This window comes from Notechis scutatus, chromosome 2, assembly GCF_049901735.1.
Source record: "Notechis scutatus isolate UNSWTSFEM ecotype Mainland chromosome 2, rNotScu1.2, whole genome shotgun sequence".
Lineage (NCBI taxonomy): Eukaryota > Metazoa > Chordata > Lepidosauria > Squamata > Elapidae > Notechis > Notechis scutatus.
Genome location: NC_142010.1, coordinates 100,921,407 through 100,937,171, shown reverse-complemented (window position 1 = coordinate 100,937,171; position 15,765 = coordinate 100,921,407). Strand labels below are relative to the sequence as shown.

At 39.5% G+C, this 15,765-nt stretch overlaps 1 protein-coding gene across 8 annotated transcripts in view; it reads left to right on the top strand.

The window, feature by feature from the left end:
- PRKACA (protein kinase cAMP-activated catalytic subunit alpha) overlaps nucleotides 1-15,529 on the top strand; it is a 66,938-nt gene extending 51,409 nt beyond the window's left edge. For all 8 annotated transcript variants that reach the window (XM_087955574.1, XM_087955569.1, XM_087955571.1 and 5 more), the window contains 6 exons: nucleotides 2,088-2,170; nucleotides 3,197-3,323; nucleotides 5,950-6,045; nucleotides 6,185-6,307; nucleotides 9,547-9,711; nucleotides 12,885-15,529. In XM_087955574.1, the coding sequence (XP_087811700.1) occupies nucleotides 2,088-2,170; nucleotides 3,197-3,323; nucleotides 5,950-6,045; nucleotides 6,185-6,307; nucleotides 9,547-9,711; nucleotides 12,885-13,010 (720 nt within the window). In that variant the 3' untranslated portion in view covers nucleotides 13,011-15,529. The remainder of the gene's footprint in view (nucleotides 1-2,087; nucleotides 2,171-3,196; nucleotides 3,324-5,949; nucleotides 6,046-6,184; nucleotides 6,308-9,546; nucleotides 9,712-12,884) is intronic.
- Nucleotides 15,530-15,765: the final 236 nt, after the last annotated feature.

The following is a 15,765-nucleotide window of genomic DNA, read 5'->3' as shown; positions in this document are numbered from 1 at the left end:
GTTGCAGTAGCATTAAGGACATAGAATGCAGGTAGTCTTCAACTTACAACCACAACTGACCAAAATTTTCATCCCTAAGCAAGATAAGTGAATTTTGCCCTATTTTACAAACTTTCTTCCCATAGTTGTTGACTGAATTACTTCAGTAACCTGTTTGTTAAGTGAATCTGGCTTCCCCATTGACTTTGCTTGTCAGAAGGTTGCACAAGGTGATTACCGCAACTGTTATAAAACAGTTGCCAATCATCTGAATTTTGATCATGTGACCATGGCAATGCTGCAATACTCATAAGGGTGAAAAATGGTCACTTTTTTCAGTGCCTTTGAAACTTCAAATGGTCACTGAACAAATGGTTGTGAGGACTACCTGTAGTTATCAAGCCAAGGTCTATTCTAGTCCAACATTCTGTTTTTCATAATGGCCTCCAGATATCACTGGTGTCACATAGACAATTGAGGGTGACATATCCCTCTTCCTCCATTGTTACCCTACAATTGGTATTTGATAGCCCATACTCAATTTGTTGTCTATTTATTTATTTGTGTTCCTGGTGGTCATGATCATGTCTTATAATATTTAATTCCACAGAATAATTGATAAAAAAGTCACTTTCTTTGTTAGATTACCTCTGGCTCTAGTGTTTTGAGAATGTGAGGAAAAGAAAGCCTGTCCACTTTGTCCATGCCATATCTGATTTTACATGTCTAATATTCTAGCCTTCAAAGGGAAAATATTTGAATTCTCTGATCATTTAGTTATCCTCATTTGTACTTATTCCAACTCTGTTATATCACTTTTTTAAACATGGCAGCTCTAATTGTAAAATATAATATTGCTATTTTTATTAAATTTATTGCTTGACGCCTAGCAATATCCCAATTATTGACAGTTTTATTTTCAGTCTAATTTCTAATGATTCCTAGTGGAAAATTTGCATTTTTCACAGCTGCCGCAGACTTAGTTGACCTTCATTTATCTGCAACCTCTAGAGTGTTTTTTTGTTAGTTGCATACAACTCAGACCCAATTTCTATATAAGAAAAATTTACTGGGTTTACTTTACACTATTTAAATAGAACTGAGTTTCCAACAAAATTGATATGCTCTGGGTGCATTCCAACAAGCAATGGCAACTAATGCAATCCAGGAAGAATGCTTTCTCTTGATATGGTACCTACCCTTTGGAACAGCATGTTGCCCCACCCCCCAACCTCCCAAAATTGGATAGCCCTATTGGCTTTTATTAAGGTTGTGGAAAAACTGTGCATGACGGGCCAGAGTGTTGAATGAATCTATTTCTAAAGGCACTGTATTATATGGATTGGTGTCCTCTACCAATTTTTTTCTGTTTCTCCCATGTGTTTTTATTATTGTTTTTTAAGTTGTTTGTTAGTTGCTCTGACTTGTTTTTGGATTGTGTGGCCATATAACTTAAATAAAAAAGAAATGTTTTGGGTGTGTGTGTGTGTGTGTGTATTCCCAGGTTTTCAAGTGTAGACATTGCTGGTGGGGCAGGATCAATGCATTTATACACAAAGGGAATAGATTGAAAGTAAAATTAAACATATAAAGATTGGAGAAAAGTAAACAATGCAAAATGTTCCATTTCTGGAACAATTTGCTATTCCAACAGCAAAATGAAGGTTGGAGTACTCTGTAAATTAGCTTGGAATGTTTCCTGAGTTGGAACATTTGTAAGATTGAATTGTTTGTTGTCATATCTCTAGTAAATTAGCCATAACGAAAGAGGTAAAACATATTGATATTGAATTCTAAGCAGTAAAATCTGCTCTGTAGCCAGCTTAGATCCATAAGCGTTGTAAAAATAATGGAGGGGGGGATTTCCTTTGTAACTATAAAGCAAGATACTTGGATTCATTGCTTGCATCAGTTTGCAAGATAATTAATTCTGTTTACAATAAATTCTTCCTTCCTCTTTCTGCACATTACTGCATTACTTTAGAAAGGTGGGTTGTCTTTTTGTAATAATTGATTAGTTGTGTATCTGGAATCATCAGAGGTGAAGGGGGGGAACAAAGCGCTGCTTGTTATTATCACTCTTAGTTTATTTCTGCATTCAATTACAGGATAATACAAATCTGTACATGGTGATGGAATACATCCCAGGTGGTGAGATGTTCTCCCACCTACGACGGATTGGCAGGTTCAGGTAGGTGTATTCCCTACAGGGATGGAATTATGCTAGTGGGAACAAAGGAACTGGGTATTGTAGTTCTTATATTTGATTCCCAGATATTAAACGAGGGAGCAAACCCAATAATCATTTTTCCAGTTTCTTTCACCTTGTACTTAAGTATATCTGGGAAAAATTTATGAATTTTTTGGCATACCCTGCTAATCTCTGATACAGAGTTATGCATTTTGAGAGAAAGTCAAAAGATAGGATAGAAACTGTTTTATGGCTAGATGGCCAAGCCTGGTAGGGTCACTGGAGCTTAACACTTTTCATCAAATGATATTGATTGATTTGGGCATAACATTGGCAAAGTCAGTAAGACAAAAACTTTAGTTTAGAACTGCTCTTCTAAGACAGTTGATGAAAAAGTTAAGTTTGTATTTCAAAAGGGGAAAGGAACATCTGGCTCCTTGTTAGTGCCTGGGGAACAATGTACAACAGGGGTGTCAAACTCAAGATCCAGGGTGCTTAGATCTGGCCCGTAGGGCAGCCCTAGAAACATCGAAGGACCAGCAAAACGGAGCTCAGGAGGGCCACATGTGGCCCTCTCAGGCTCTATTTTCAGCCACGACAGCCTCCTGCAGCCCTGTGCCAGGAAAAACTGAGCTCGGGGAAGGCATGCATGGCACACCGAGGCTCCATTATTGGCTGCAATGGCCTCCTGCAGCCCTCTGCCAGTAAAAATGGAGCACGAGGAGGCTGTTGTAGCCAAAAATGGACCCTGGGCGGGCTGCGCGCAGTCTCCACAGGCTCCGTTTTTGCTGGCAGAAGGCTATAGGAGGCCATCACGACTGAAAATGGAGCCTCAATGAGTGATGTCAAGCTGGCCATGCCCCTCCCGGCCATTCCCCCGCCACCGCCCCCCAAGGTCAAACACAACCCTGATGTGGCCGTCAATGAAATCAAGCTTGACACCCCTGGTGTAGAAAGAAAGCTAACTGACATTTGGAAATAAGTAATGAAAATATTTCTCCCTGTTTTCCTGTTGTTTTTTTACAGTGAACCTCATGCCCGGTTCTATGCCGCTCAGATTGTGTTGACTTTTGAGTACCTGCACTCACTAGATCTTATCTACCGAGACTTGAAGCCTGAAAATCTCCTCATTGACCAGCAGGGCTATATTGAGGTAGCACTATTTCATATCAATTTCACACTCATATTCAGCACTCTTAAGAATTATTACCCATGTCAATAGTCTGGGACAGTGAACATTAAGTGCAAATTTGACCACTAGATTATATTCACAGGCCATGACTGAACAAAATAGGCATGTGTGAGCAGGCGGCAATATAAATTTTCTAAAATAAAATAGCAATAGCACTTAGACTTATATACTGCTTCACAGTGCTTTATAGCCCTCTCTAAACAGTTTACAGAGTCAGCATATTGCCCCCAACAATCTGGGTCCTCAAAATAAATAAATAATAAAATAAACTGACTCAGCATGATCCATGAACTAAGCTCCTGCCTCTGATTATTTGAGGCTTTAGGTAGTGTGCTTGCTTAATAACACCACAGTGGAGGGGATTGACTGATTAACAACAGATGCCATCCTGCTCCCACCCTCCCCATCTTTTAATTGGGCTGCTGTATGTTTTATTTTATATGTATTTTGCTTATACTTTGTACAGTTTTAATTTTTTTATGATTGTAAGCCACCCAGAGTTACCCTGAGGAACCTCAGGGTATTGGGCAGCCAATACATTTTCTAAAAAAATAAATAAATAAACCCCAATTGGGATAAATAACCTTGCTGCTAAGTGAAGGGCTTTCTAAGTAGGAAATGATGTGACTGCAAGAATCCTTTCTGGCTAGAAAGAGAGGACTACTCAGTTTTACACCTTTTGCTTTTGTTTGCCTCCTAACCATCCCGTCCTTTGGAATGCTCAAGTGCTTATTGTCTTGTACGCATTGAAAGGAATGCAGTGGTGCCACAGCCTGGGACTGGCAACTGTGGACAGGCTAGAGCAGGGGTCCCCAACCACCGGTCCGTGGACCGGTACCGGTCCGTGGAACAAGTCCTACCAGGCCGCTGGCTTGCTGGGCGCCGCCATCTTGTTTTGATGAAAAAGTGCTTCCGGTGAGCTTTTCCGGGTGAAAGCTCACGGAATTTTTCATCAAAAAGATGGCGGCGTGCTCGTGAGCTTTTCTGGGTAGAAAGCCATTTCCCGGAAAGCTCACGAGCCGCGCCGCCATCTTGTTTTGATGAAAAGTGCTTCCGGTGAGCTTTCACCGGAAAAGCTCACGAAGCACTTTTCATCACAAACAAGATGGCGGCGCCCAGCTGATGTCGGTACCGGGCCGCGCCATAAAAAAGGTTGGGGATCACTGGGCTAGAGTACTCTCCTTTTCTCCAACCTCCTTGTTTGGTGAAGGGGATGGGGGGGAAAAAGCAAGTGATTTCTGTAGGCAATGTCTCCTTTTCCTGCTGCTTGATTGCAAAATTGCAAGAAAGTAAACTGTTTGCTCTTCTATACATCAACAGCAATGTGATCACACTGGAAGTAGGGAAATATCAAACAAAGAAGAGATTACTACAAAAATCATTTGCTTTTTTCTCACACCATCACCTCACAGAGAGATTGGAGAGAAAGAGATCTCAAGAGAAATAGCTTCCTTTCTTCAAAACCCTTTCTCTCCAATCAAGCAAGAGGGGAAGAGAAAAAAAAAACCCATAAGTCAGGCACAGGACATGCAGTGATTGTAATGATGATCATGTGACTGAGGGAATGTAGGAGAAAGAGTGGCAGAACCAGGGGGCAGAGTTAAAAGAGGAATCAGCCTAGAATCTATGTAGCCACAATGGACTAAGTCCAACCCCTCCTGAATTCCGTTGACCCTTATCGAGCACCAAAATAGTGCTAACCATTAATTGAGTAGATTCCTCTACATAGGCATGAGTAGTAATAAATCAGGTTAATTGGAACTTCACATGTGGTCCTGGTCTTTCCAGCTGATAGAGACAACTATAAAGGTTATAAATGGACTGTAAAGTTATTTTTTCCCAATTGTCACCATATCAATCAGTCTCTAAATAGTCAGCAAGCAGGAACTACTGTATAAGTACATGAATATTGCTATGCATAAGCAATTTTGTATAAAAATGTAGTGGAATTGCTGGCAAAAAGCATGTCCTCCAATTATTTGTGTTTGATTAATAGAAATAGATAGCCCCAAAACAGACTGTCTAATTGAATGTACTCTGAATAATACTGTATAGCCTTTTTCTTATCTTGAAAAATAGTACAAATCTTGGTATTGTTCTTAAGAGACAAATCTTTCCAAAACAAATCTCTTTAATCTACCTGTTCTGGCCTTAAATATTCCCTTTACCCAAGTTGGATTTGTGTTTAAGGTTCATTCCTACCCCATCACCGTTATTGTTGACAATTCTCATTTTTAAAATTGACCTCAACTCTGCTAAACAAATCATTCAACACTGTTCAACTATTACAAAGTCTGCACGACTATTACTGTTAATCTTCTCATCACTCCTTATCACCCATCCCCTCTCACTTGTGACTGCATGATTGTAACTTTGTCGCTTGTATCCTTACGATTTATATTGACTGTTTCCTATTATATTTGATTGCTTATTGTACCCTATGACAATCATTAAGTGTTGTACTTTATGATTCTTGACGAATGTATCTTTTATGTATATTGAGAGTATTTGCACCAAAACAAATTCCTTGTGTGTCCAACTACACTTGGCCAATAAAGAATTCAATTCTATTTGATTCTACCTTCAGGTCACAGATTTTGGCTTTGCCAAACGTGTGAAAGGCCGAACATGGACCCTTTGCGGGACTCCAGAATATTTGGCTCCTGAAATCATTTTGAGTAAGGTGAGTGATCTGCATTGTCCATGGATAGTATGTTGTGTTTCTGTGCCTGGTCAAATTGGGGAAGGGCTGGGTGAGCCCCCCAGCTCTTTAAATATTCCACTTCTTCTGGTTGTGATCTGAGTTTTTATTCCTGTTGCAGGGTTATAACAAAGCAGTGGATTGGTGGGCTCTTGGTGTCCTCATCTATGAGATGGCAGCTGGCTATCCTCCATTCTTTGCAGACCAGCCTATTCAGATCTATGAGAAAATTGTCTCTGGGAAGGTAATATTTCAGCAGATGCCTTATTTGCTGCATGCAAAATATTACACCTGCCTGATGTACATTATTGGTCATTTTTTACATGGAATAGAATCTTACCTTTACCTTGAGTGCACATTAAATATTTATTTTAAAAAAATATACATTTATAGAGGTAATCCACAGGTTATGAGCGTTCCCTTAGCGATTGTTCGAAGTTACATGATAAGTACTCTCTAGCGTTTACAAACAAGTCCTGGAAATACGAATATTGCAGCATGGCAGTTGTTCGCCCTTATGAACAACCACAGAGGCTCTGCAATATTAGTCCTGCACATTGCCAGTCAAAATGTAGGTTTGGAGGGGTGGATCTGCCCCTCCGACACTCCATTTGGGCCTCCACAGGCCTCCCCTGGCATGTTGCAGGACAATATGGAACTCTGGAGGGGCGGATTCGTTCCTCTGACGCTCCATTTGGGCCTCTGCAGTCCTCCCCTGGCACATTGCAGGCTGAAATGGAGCTCCATTCATTCCTCTGCAGGCTTCCCCCAGCATGTTGCTGGCCGAAATGGAGCTCTGGAGGGGCAGATCCATCCCTCCGAAGCTCCGTTTGGGCCTCCGCAGGCCTGCCCTGGCATGTTACAGGCCAAAATGAAGCTCCAGAGGGACACCCCTCTGATGCTTCGCTTGGGCCTCCAAAGCTCCATTTCAGCCTACAACATGCCAGGGGAGGCCTCCAGAGGCCTGAATGGAGTGTTGGAGGGGCGCACGTGGCTGAAAGGCTGGAGACGAGACTGCTTGCTAGATCTTTGCACGGTAAGTGACCCGGCATGGCAGGTTGGGTAGGGAAGAAAGCAATCATGAGGAGCCTGAGGTATTTCAATGGGTCGGGAGGCCTTGGATGGTCTTAAGCAGGTGGCCTGTTCCATCACTAGCCCCCCATGTTCTTTCCCCACCCTGAAATACCTCATGTGCACTTAATGAGCCACGCATTCGATTAGCGAATGTGTGGGCAAAAGGAGGGAGTGATCCCATTCAAGGTACAAGATTCACTCCCACGAATCCTCAGGTTACGAATGGAATGGGCAGGCTCCATTCCATTAGTAACCTATAATACTCACTAAAAGTTGGATATTACCCTGCCAAGTAAATGCTAGAGTAATTGTAGTTCTGTAGATTGCAAGTGGACATCTTTAAACTATTCTTTTGACAACATTTTGAATTTAACCTTTCTGGCATTACTCACAGGTTTCACTGTACTAGCAAAACGTATGGAAATTTGCATGGCCCCTCTTTTTTCTGCATAATGTTTAAGAGAATAAAACCAGGCAAAGGGTAGTCTTATTGTACTGTAACCATGAAGGTATGAGTTGTCTGGATCTCATTTGGGAAGGACTAAATAGAAAAGAAACTCCAATCCAAGGCATCTCTACTTCCAACAAAATTCATATGCTAACTTTTCGTTCATCTGCCTCTAACTTTTTTTTGCCTTCTCTCTGCTTGACCACTTTCCTGAAAAAGTTTTAAAGGGCCCTGCTTATGTACATTGTTCTAAAAAATATTACCTCTGATATCAGCTACCATGTGAGGCAGAATATAAGCCAAAAGGTAAACTGTTTTAACCTTTCCACACAACTCTTACTGTAAGGAAACTTACCTTTATTGATAAACAATCAAGAATAATGTTTTATTAGGTGTATTGTTTCATTTACTGTGGACCACTGTCTGGATTTGCTTTTGATTTGAAATTCATGCAGTGTTAAAAGTTCCTACAGTGTCATTCAGCAAAGCAGTGTCCTAAATTTTAGAAATATTTTTATTTCTTTTTCCCAATAATATTAGTATTGTGGCTGGACATGTGATATTATTTTTAACTGATTGGGTTAATATAAAATATATCAGAACTTTGTGCTGTACTTTTGAACTGTAACAGCTCAATTTAATTAGTGAAAGAGTTTGTTTTTTATCTTAGAGTCTCCTATCTGTCATCTCCTCTGAATTGCATTTTATATTCTCAATTTTTTAAAACATATTTTGGAGAAGCAGATGTGCACTAGGTGGTGCATATAATGTAAAGCATTCTTATCTTTCAGTCGCTTGTTTGTCAACATTCTCTTCTCAGTTCCTTGCCACAATTCCAGTCAGTTGAATTTTGAGTTAAGTTATTCTCTCAATTGAAAAAAAAAAACTTTTCTGCTCAGATGTTTACAGTAGTTTGACACCTTAGTTTATTGCAGGGGCAAATTAAGTTAAATTAATCAAGTAACCAACTTCTGCAAGTATGTCAGATATTTCTTTAAAATATTCCAGCTACATGCATTAGGCCAGGGGTGTCCAACCTTGGCAACTTTAAGACTTGTGGACTTCAACTCCCAGAATTCCTCAGCCAGCAGAGCTGGCTGAGGAATTCTGGGAGTTGAAGTCCACAAGTCTTAAAGTTGCCAAGGTTGGACACCCCTGCATTAGGCAAATACTTAATGATTTGCATAAATTAGATTTGACTTCAGACATTTAGCTTTCTAACCTTGGTGCAACTCTTTCTCCATTAGAGTCTGTTTGCTTGAAAAAGAGAAAAGATCGGTCAAACTCAGATATAAACAATCTACTTTTCCTTCATCTTGTTTTACTTTTCTGGAATCCAAGATCCAAATTCAAACTATTTATTTTCTTCTGTTTTTTAATATTAGTACTTAACAGAACTTGTATAGTTCCAGGCAAATAAATTTTTTTTTTTCAGTAGTATAATGTTAGACTATTATTATCAGTCAGTTGGGAATCAGGAATAATGCAAATCACACAGAATCTGCCCTCTGCTTGCCCTGAGGTAAAGCTAAATACTAAATTCTACTTTGTAAAGTAGTTTGGCAATCTGTAAGAGTTTCATGCAGGAATATTTTTGCTAGTTTTTTTAAAAATCCTGCCTGTGTCAGTAATTCTTATTATACCATCTGTACTTTTCCTATCTTCAAGTTCCCAAGAGGCAGAAATTCTTGTAAAAATAAGGTCTTGGGAATTCAAATACAAGATGTACTGGAAAACCTATGTGGAACTGTAGTTATGTGGTAAATGTTCCAATTTCAAAAGTTAATGTCTTGAGCTATAGAGTGCTCTCCTCCACCCTAGTCATTCTAAATATTTCTGGAGAGCACAAATTTGGGAATAGATTGCTATAGTATATGAGACATCATACTGCCTACCCTGTTCCTATAGCTTTGAGATTTCTTTCTGGAGACAGAAAAAAATATTGGTTTTCTTGCATCCAGGTCCGCTTCCCATCCCACTTCAGCTCAGATCTGAAGGACCTGTTGCGTAACCTGCTACAGGTAGACCTCACCAAACGCTTTGGCAACCTCAAAAATGGAGTCAACGACATCAAGAATCACAAGTGGTTTGCAACCACTGATTGGATTGCCATCTACCAACGGAAGGTAAATAACCGCAGCCAACAGGCTTATTTAAAATAAAGAGCAAATAAAAAGTATTATCAGATATTAATGTCAATTGCCTACTAGGCTTAAGGCTGCCATTTGCACATACACAAAAGGGGATGCATCGAGCAGTTTCTTAAGGCACCGAGTTAGCAACGGCACAATAGTACTTCCATAGTACTTCACAAAAAGTAAAGCTTGTTCTAGACCAGCGAACCTTAATTACAAACTTTAAATTTTTACTTATTTACAGTTATGGCTTTCTGAATTGTCTAAATTGTGATGTCAAATGGGTTGTTTGTGGTTTCTTGGCTGGCTTGCATGCTTTGATAAAGCCTCTGATCAGTCCTCAGAGACACAAGGCACAAGAGCAAGAGGGAAAGCAAGCCAGGAATGGGCTAAACAATTAATGACTGTTCATCTTCATATCTGAGTTTAGTTTCCTCCACAAATTGTCACTTAGGACTTAGAAGGCAGTCTTTTGGCAGCAGGGCCTATACAATTTTGACTACTTGTCAGTCACTAAAGTGCCAAAAGAGGGAAGTCAGTGGCACGGTGCCAATGCTGAGAGAGTAGAGACCAAACTTCTGGCTCTTTTTATCTTCAAGGTTTAGGACTTTAGAGACTTAATGCTGAGATTTAAGCAGCTGATATTTTAAAATGAAAAACGAACACATTTGTGGGATTTGGAGTAGAGTTCATAATACAGCTTGTATTGTAATACTCATAATATAATTTGCATTACCGCTATGGATGTGGTAATACAACAAAATCATTATCGTTTTGTTTAGAAAATGTGGATGTGAATCAGCTTTTCGTGAATTTGCATTTGCAGTAAATTACATTAATTGTGCATGATTTGGAATAGGTCAGTTAATTGTGCAAAGTTGTTAATTCTATATCATGTTATATCAAGTAGCTACTATGTCCTTCGTCATTTGATAGAAAATTTTAAGCATGCTGCTAAATTACTTATTGTCATATGATGGTGAACCTATGACACACATGTCAAAGGTGATAGGCCGCAATGTTTTGTGTGACAACCAGAATTCACTGATAACTACAGTATTCTTGGAAGCATACCCTGTTCTTCTGTGTTTTCAGTGGCTACAAATGTTATGAGAGGACTATGCTCTTGTGTGGCCTCCAGAGCCTCCAAAATCATGTAAAATGGGACATGCTTTTGTGTGATTTCTGGAGCCTGTGGAAGCTGTATGAGAATGAATTGTGCTTTGGTGTGGCCTCCGGGTCTTTTGGAAGTCACATGAGAAGACTCTTGTCTTGTGTTGCTTCTGGAGCCTCCAAAAATCACATGAGGACAAGGCATGCTTTCATATGGTTTTTGGAGACCACAGAAATGCAGAAGACCATTCTCTGAAGTCACTTCAGAGTGAAGGCTTCGTGAACCCAGAACAGCCTCAATTAGGCCCCAAAGCCTGTCAAAAGAACAGCGCCTAATAAGATGTGGCAAATCCTGGGAAGCACTGGGCTGCAGGGACAATTGTGCTATTCCCAAAGATTTGCCTTCATTGGAGAATGTCATGAGGTGGCCTTTTTGAGTGGCAGCAGTGGCACTAGGTCTGAAGTCGAAGCCCAGGCCTCTATTTAGAACCCGCCTCAGTACTGTTGCCAAGTGCCACAGTTCAGGATGACCTAAATGGGAGCCAGTTTGGTCTAGTGGCTAAGGCACCAAGCTAGAAGCTGGAGACCATGACTTTTAGTCCCACCTTAGTCACGAAAGCTAGCTGGGCCAGTCACATACTCTTTAGCCTAACACACCTCACAAGGTTGTGGTTATGGGGAAAATAGGAGGAAAGTGTGTTGGATATGTTCACTGCCTTGAGTTATTTGTAAAAATCACAAAAACAGGATACAAAAAAATAAAGAAATGGAGAATTGTTTCCTTTTTCTTTGGGGGAAGACATGATATGCTAGCAAAGTCAAGTTAGGCCATATTCCAAATTTTTGACATCCCAACCCCAAAAGATTTCCCATCACTGCTCTGAGTTGTATGGTTATTTATGTGAAGTGAATTATTTGAAGGAGAGGAGGATAATGGAAGCAGGGACAAAGTTCCCCCTCTTGAAAATTGTTTGCCAAACAATTATCACTGGTTATTCTAGTGATATAAAATGGGGCTGGAAGGTTCTGAATGTGGTATAAGACACAACAAGATCATGAAAAAAGATGAACTATTTTAGATACAAATAAATTGATTATTGTATTTGCTCCTCCACTTCTGACCCTCCTCAGATTTGCTGGGTTGATTTATAAACAATGACTTGGTTTATACATTGTGTTAGACCAGAGTTTGTATTAATCAGAGCTTTCTAAGTAAGATATAGTAGCCTATTTTGGTTTATTGTTTTTTTTACATTAAATTAACCCAAATCTACAGTTTACCAAGCACAATATCTTAATCGGCATATTGTGGCTACTTAAAATAAAGCATATACACCAGGTAATTCTGGATAATTTTTAATTTAACTTTTCTTAAATTAGAAACAAGAAATGGGAGACTCAGCTGATAAATTTGTATTTTGGGAAGGAATGGCTAAGTAGCAGACATGGAAGGAGTTAGGTAGAGCTCCAATTGAGCTGAAGCAGAGTAACGATGCATTTGTTTGTGGAGAATTCTTACCTCTTACCTGGTTAAAAAAAAACCTTAAAGCATGTCCCTTACATCAATGAGTGTGTGTGCAGGAACTATGTTAAGCGAATTTATCCAGTCCTGTGTTAATATTAGAAGTGAGCTAGCCTAAGCGGAAATAGCTTTAAGCACCTGTGTGTTTTATTCTCTTCTATAGAGAAGCAGGGCCTTTTTAACCCCACTTTATAAACAGGTAAGCATTTTTGTTGGATCTATACATTTAGTTTAGTATTCATTGGATTCATCTGAGTATAAAAGTTGTTAAAACATGTTGTTGAGGATCTGCCACTCACCATGCCAACAGAATTGACCTGATGGTGCGCTTTCTCTCCTCCCTCTCTCCCTCTAGTCAACATCACTATGTCTTTATGTTCCTGTTTAAAGAGGGAGAAATTACTTAGATTAATAACCAAGCTGGTAGCCTTATTTCATGCCTCATGTTATAATTGATCAGCTGATTATAAATGCACGATGACATGTCTTCATATTATAATAATACTTAACTGTGCTATCTCCTCCACAGGTGGAAGCTCCTTTTATACCAAAGTGCAAAGGACCTGGCGACACAAGTAACTTTGATGACTATGAGGAAGAGGAGATCCGGGTGTCTATCACTGAAAAATGCGTCAAAGAGTTTGCAGAATTTTAGGGCCAGCCCCCTTTGCTTTGTGTGCCCAGGAAAAGAAAGGGCTGGATTTGATCAGCCTCAAGGGCCAGAGTTCCTTGCCTATTTGTTAATTTTGGGAGGTGGGAGAGTGTTGGGGTTCACCTGGATCTGTTTGGGCAGAAGAAAGAAAAGGGGAAATCATTTGAAGCTGTGGAAAAGACAGTAGTATGAATGTCATCCATCCACCATCCACTGCAAGCTATAAGGTGGCTCCCAGCCATTCTCAGGCAGTTTTTAAAACAAATTCCCTTCCTGCTCACATTGACTCCAATCGATAACACAAACCCTAATTGGACAGTCCCTGATTTTTTGGGTGGCTTTTTATTTTTAAGGGAAAGGGAATACTTTGTAATTCATCACCATCTCTAATGATTTGGTTCATGGGGCATTGCAAAAAAGAAAAAAAAAGAAGGGAATTGGGGGGAAGGCAGAAAGTAAACACATCCACAACAGCACTTTGGTGTTTAGACCAGCATTAAATGGGTTCCAACCCAATTGTCTCGCCTCCCACTGTGAGACAACCCTATCCTTTTATCAATTGCCCTTTCCTCCCCTATCCCTTTCCAAGGCTCATTTTATTAACTTTAAAGAAAAAGTTTAAAGACATAGTTGACTGGCTTAAAAAAGGTTTTAACAGTCTAGGTGGGGGCAATGCTTTTATATGCTGTTTCCAGCACAGTTAAATGAAATTCAGCAGGAATTTTAATTCTGTAAAAACAGCTGGATTTTAGCATGAAGAATATGTGGTTTCTTTTCTTTTCTTTCTTTCTACACTTGATTTCATATCTTTGTCCCTAGTTTTGGGAAAGAAAGAGGCAATAATATTCACACTTGCAGAAGGGGGACAATGACTGGCTGCAGCTGGAGCAGGAATACTATGGGAAGAAACACCGTTTGAATGTGTATTTCCAAAACCCATTCTTTTTGCTTCTCAGCTACCCTCACCCCCTCCAAAATGTATCTCAAGATCAGTTCTTCTGCATAAGGTAACTGCTGGAGTATTTGAATGAATGAGAAGGAAGCAGGATTTGTGAAAGATGAGAATCTAGCTATTTGTCACTGTCTGAAGAGGTTTGTCCCCTTTAGTAGCAATTAAAATGGGGATAAAAAACACACATAGTTGGCAAGACACATTGGCCGGATATGATTCTTCCTATTCCAGCCCAAACCTCAATGTTGGTGATGCATGGATCTCTGGGTGTGGACGCTCCATTACTTCAGTCCTTAAGATCTCTAGACACCTGCTCTGGTTTTATGCTAAGATAACAAGGGAAGGATGGCAAACCTAACCCTGATAATAAAGATGGTGAGATTTACAAACAAAAATAGACAAAACCCATTCACTTGTGCCATGCAGACAAGGGAGTGACCAGTTTTGGTCTGTTGTTGAGATTGGAAATACGAAGTGGCATCTGTTTAGAGTCTTTTCTCTGAAAAGACGGAAGCAGTTGGAGTTGGACTCAAACGATGTGGAGGGAAGGCAGCTTGTTGTTTTGTCCTGAATTTTTCTGATACCCCCCCCCTTCATCTTTCCAACGCAATGCCTCCTTGTGTTCTGTCTTCACCTACCTGACTCCAGATACACTCTTTCTAATTTCACAGTTTAAGTTTCTTCCGTTCTTCCATGGCTGGAGAGCAGAGCAAGCACCTTTGGATTGATAGATGTAATCTGCACAGAAGTGCTATTAGGATCAGACAAGCTTTATTTACCTCCACTCCAACTTTTCATCATCCCTTCCCACCAAGAAGCTCCTATAATCCCATTTTTGTGAAGTTGGGGAGAGGTAGGCTTAAAGCCATCTGCTCCCAGTTTTGGAAGAAACAAAAACCACTTCTGTGTAATCCAACAAAACTTGTTTCACTGAGAAAAAACAAACAAACCCTACTTCCTCTTTAACAGTGTGCTTTGTTGTAAACATATTTGAAACTATTACCAATAAAGTTTTGTTTAAAAAAATAAAGTTTAATTCCTAAAATTTAGTATTAGATGGGAAACAGCAGTAAGGAGTTTGAGTAATGATGGCCAGTGCTAAAAGCTAATATAAAATAAAAAGGTATGGAACTTTTAGGAATTGACATGATACAGTTTTTGTTAACTATTGATACAGCCTACCCTTTGTATAAAGCTTTAAAACTGATTGACATAACTGAAGATATGAGAATTGAATGCTCTGTTTTAATTTGTCACTCAATGAAAAGTATTAGCTTTTTGAACAACGAATGCATTTGTTTTATAATCAAATATACGTTATATTTTGAAGCTTTAAAATTATATCTGGAGAGTATTGATAATGGAAGGGACAATTTTTCAAATGGCTGTGAAATCAACACGTCAATTATCTAAAATTTATGTGAGCAACCCAGAATTGTCAAATTCTTGAGTTTCTATATTAGACTTTCATACACACTGTCATGTTAATGTGCATGGAAAGCTCTTCCACTGTTTGTATTTTTTAAAAAAATTATACAGAGCAAATAAAGGCATGTATCTAGTTACATAATGTTCTATGATAGCTTTCCCCAACTCAATACCCTCTAAATATGTTGGGCTACTATTCCTATAATATCCTGAGAGTGGCGGTCTAAGGCATCTGGCAGGCATCATCTTAAGAAGATGCTGTTGTGCAATGTATTCAAATACTAAACAAGACCATTCAAACTCTTGAAACTAGACAGACAAAATGGAAATCACTTTCAAAAGCAATTGAGTTTCTATGGGTTAGTAGTAAAAACTGTT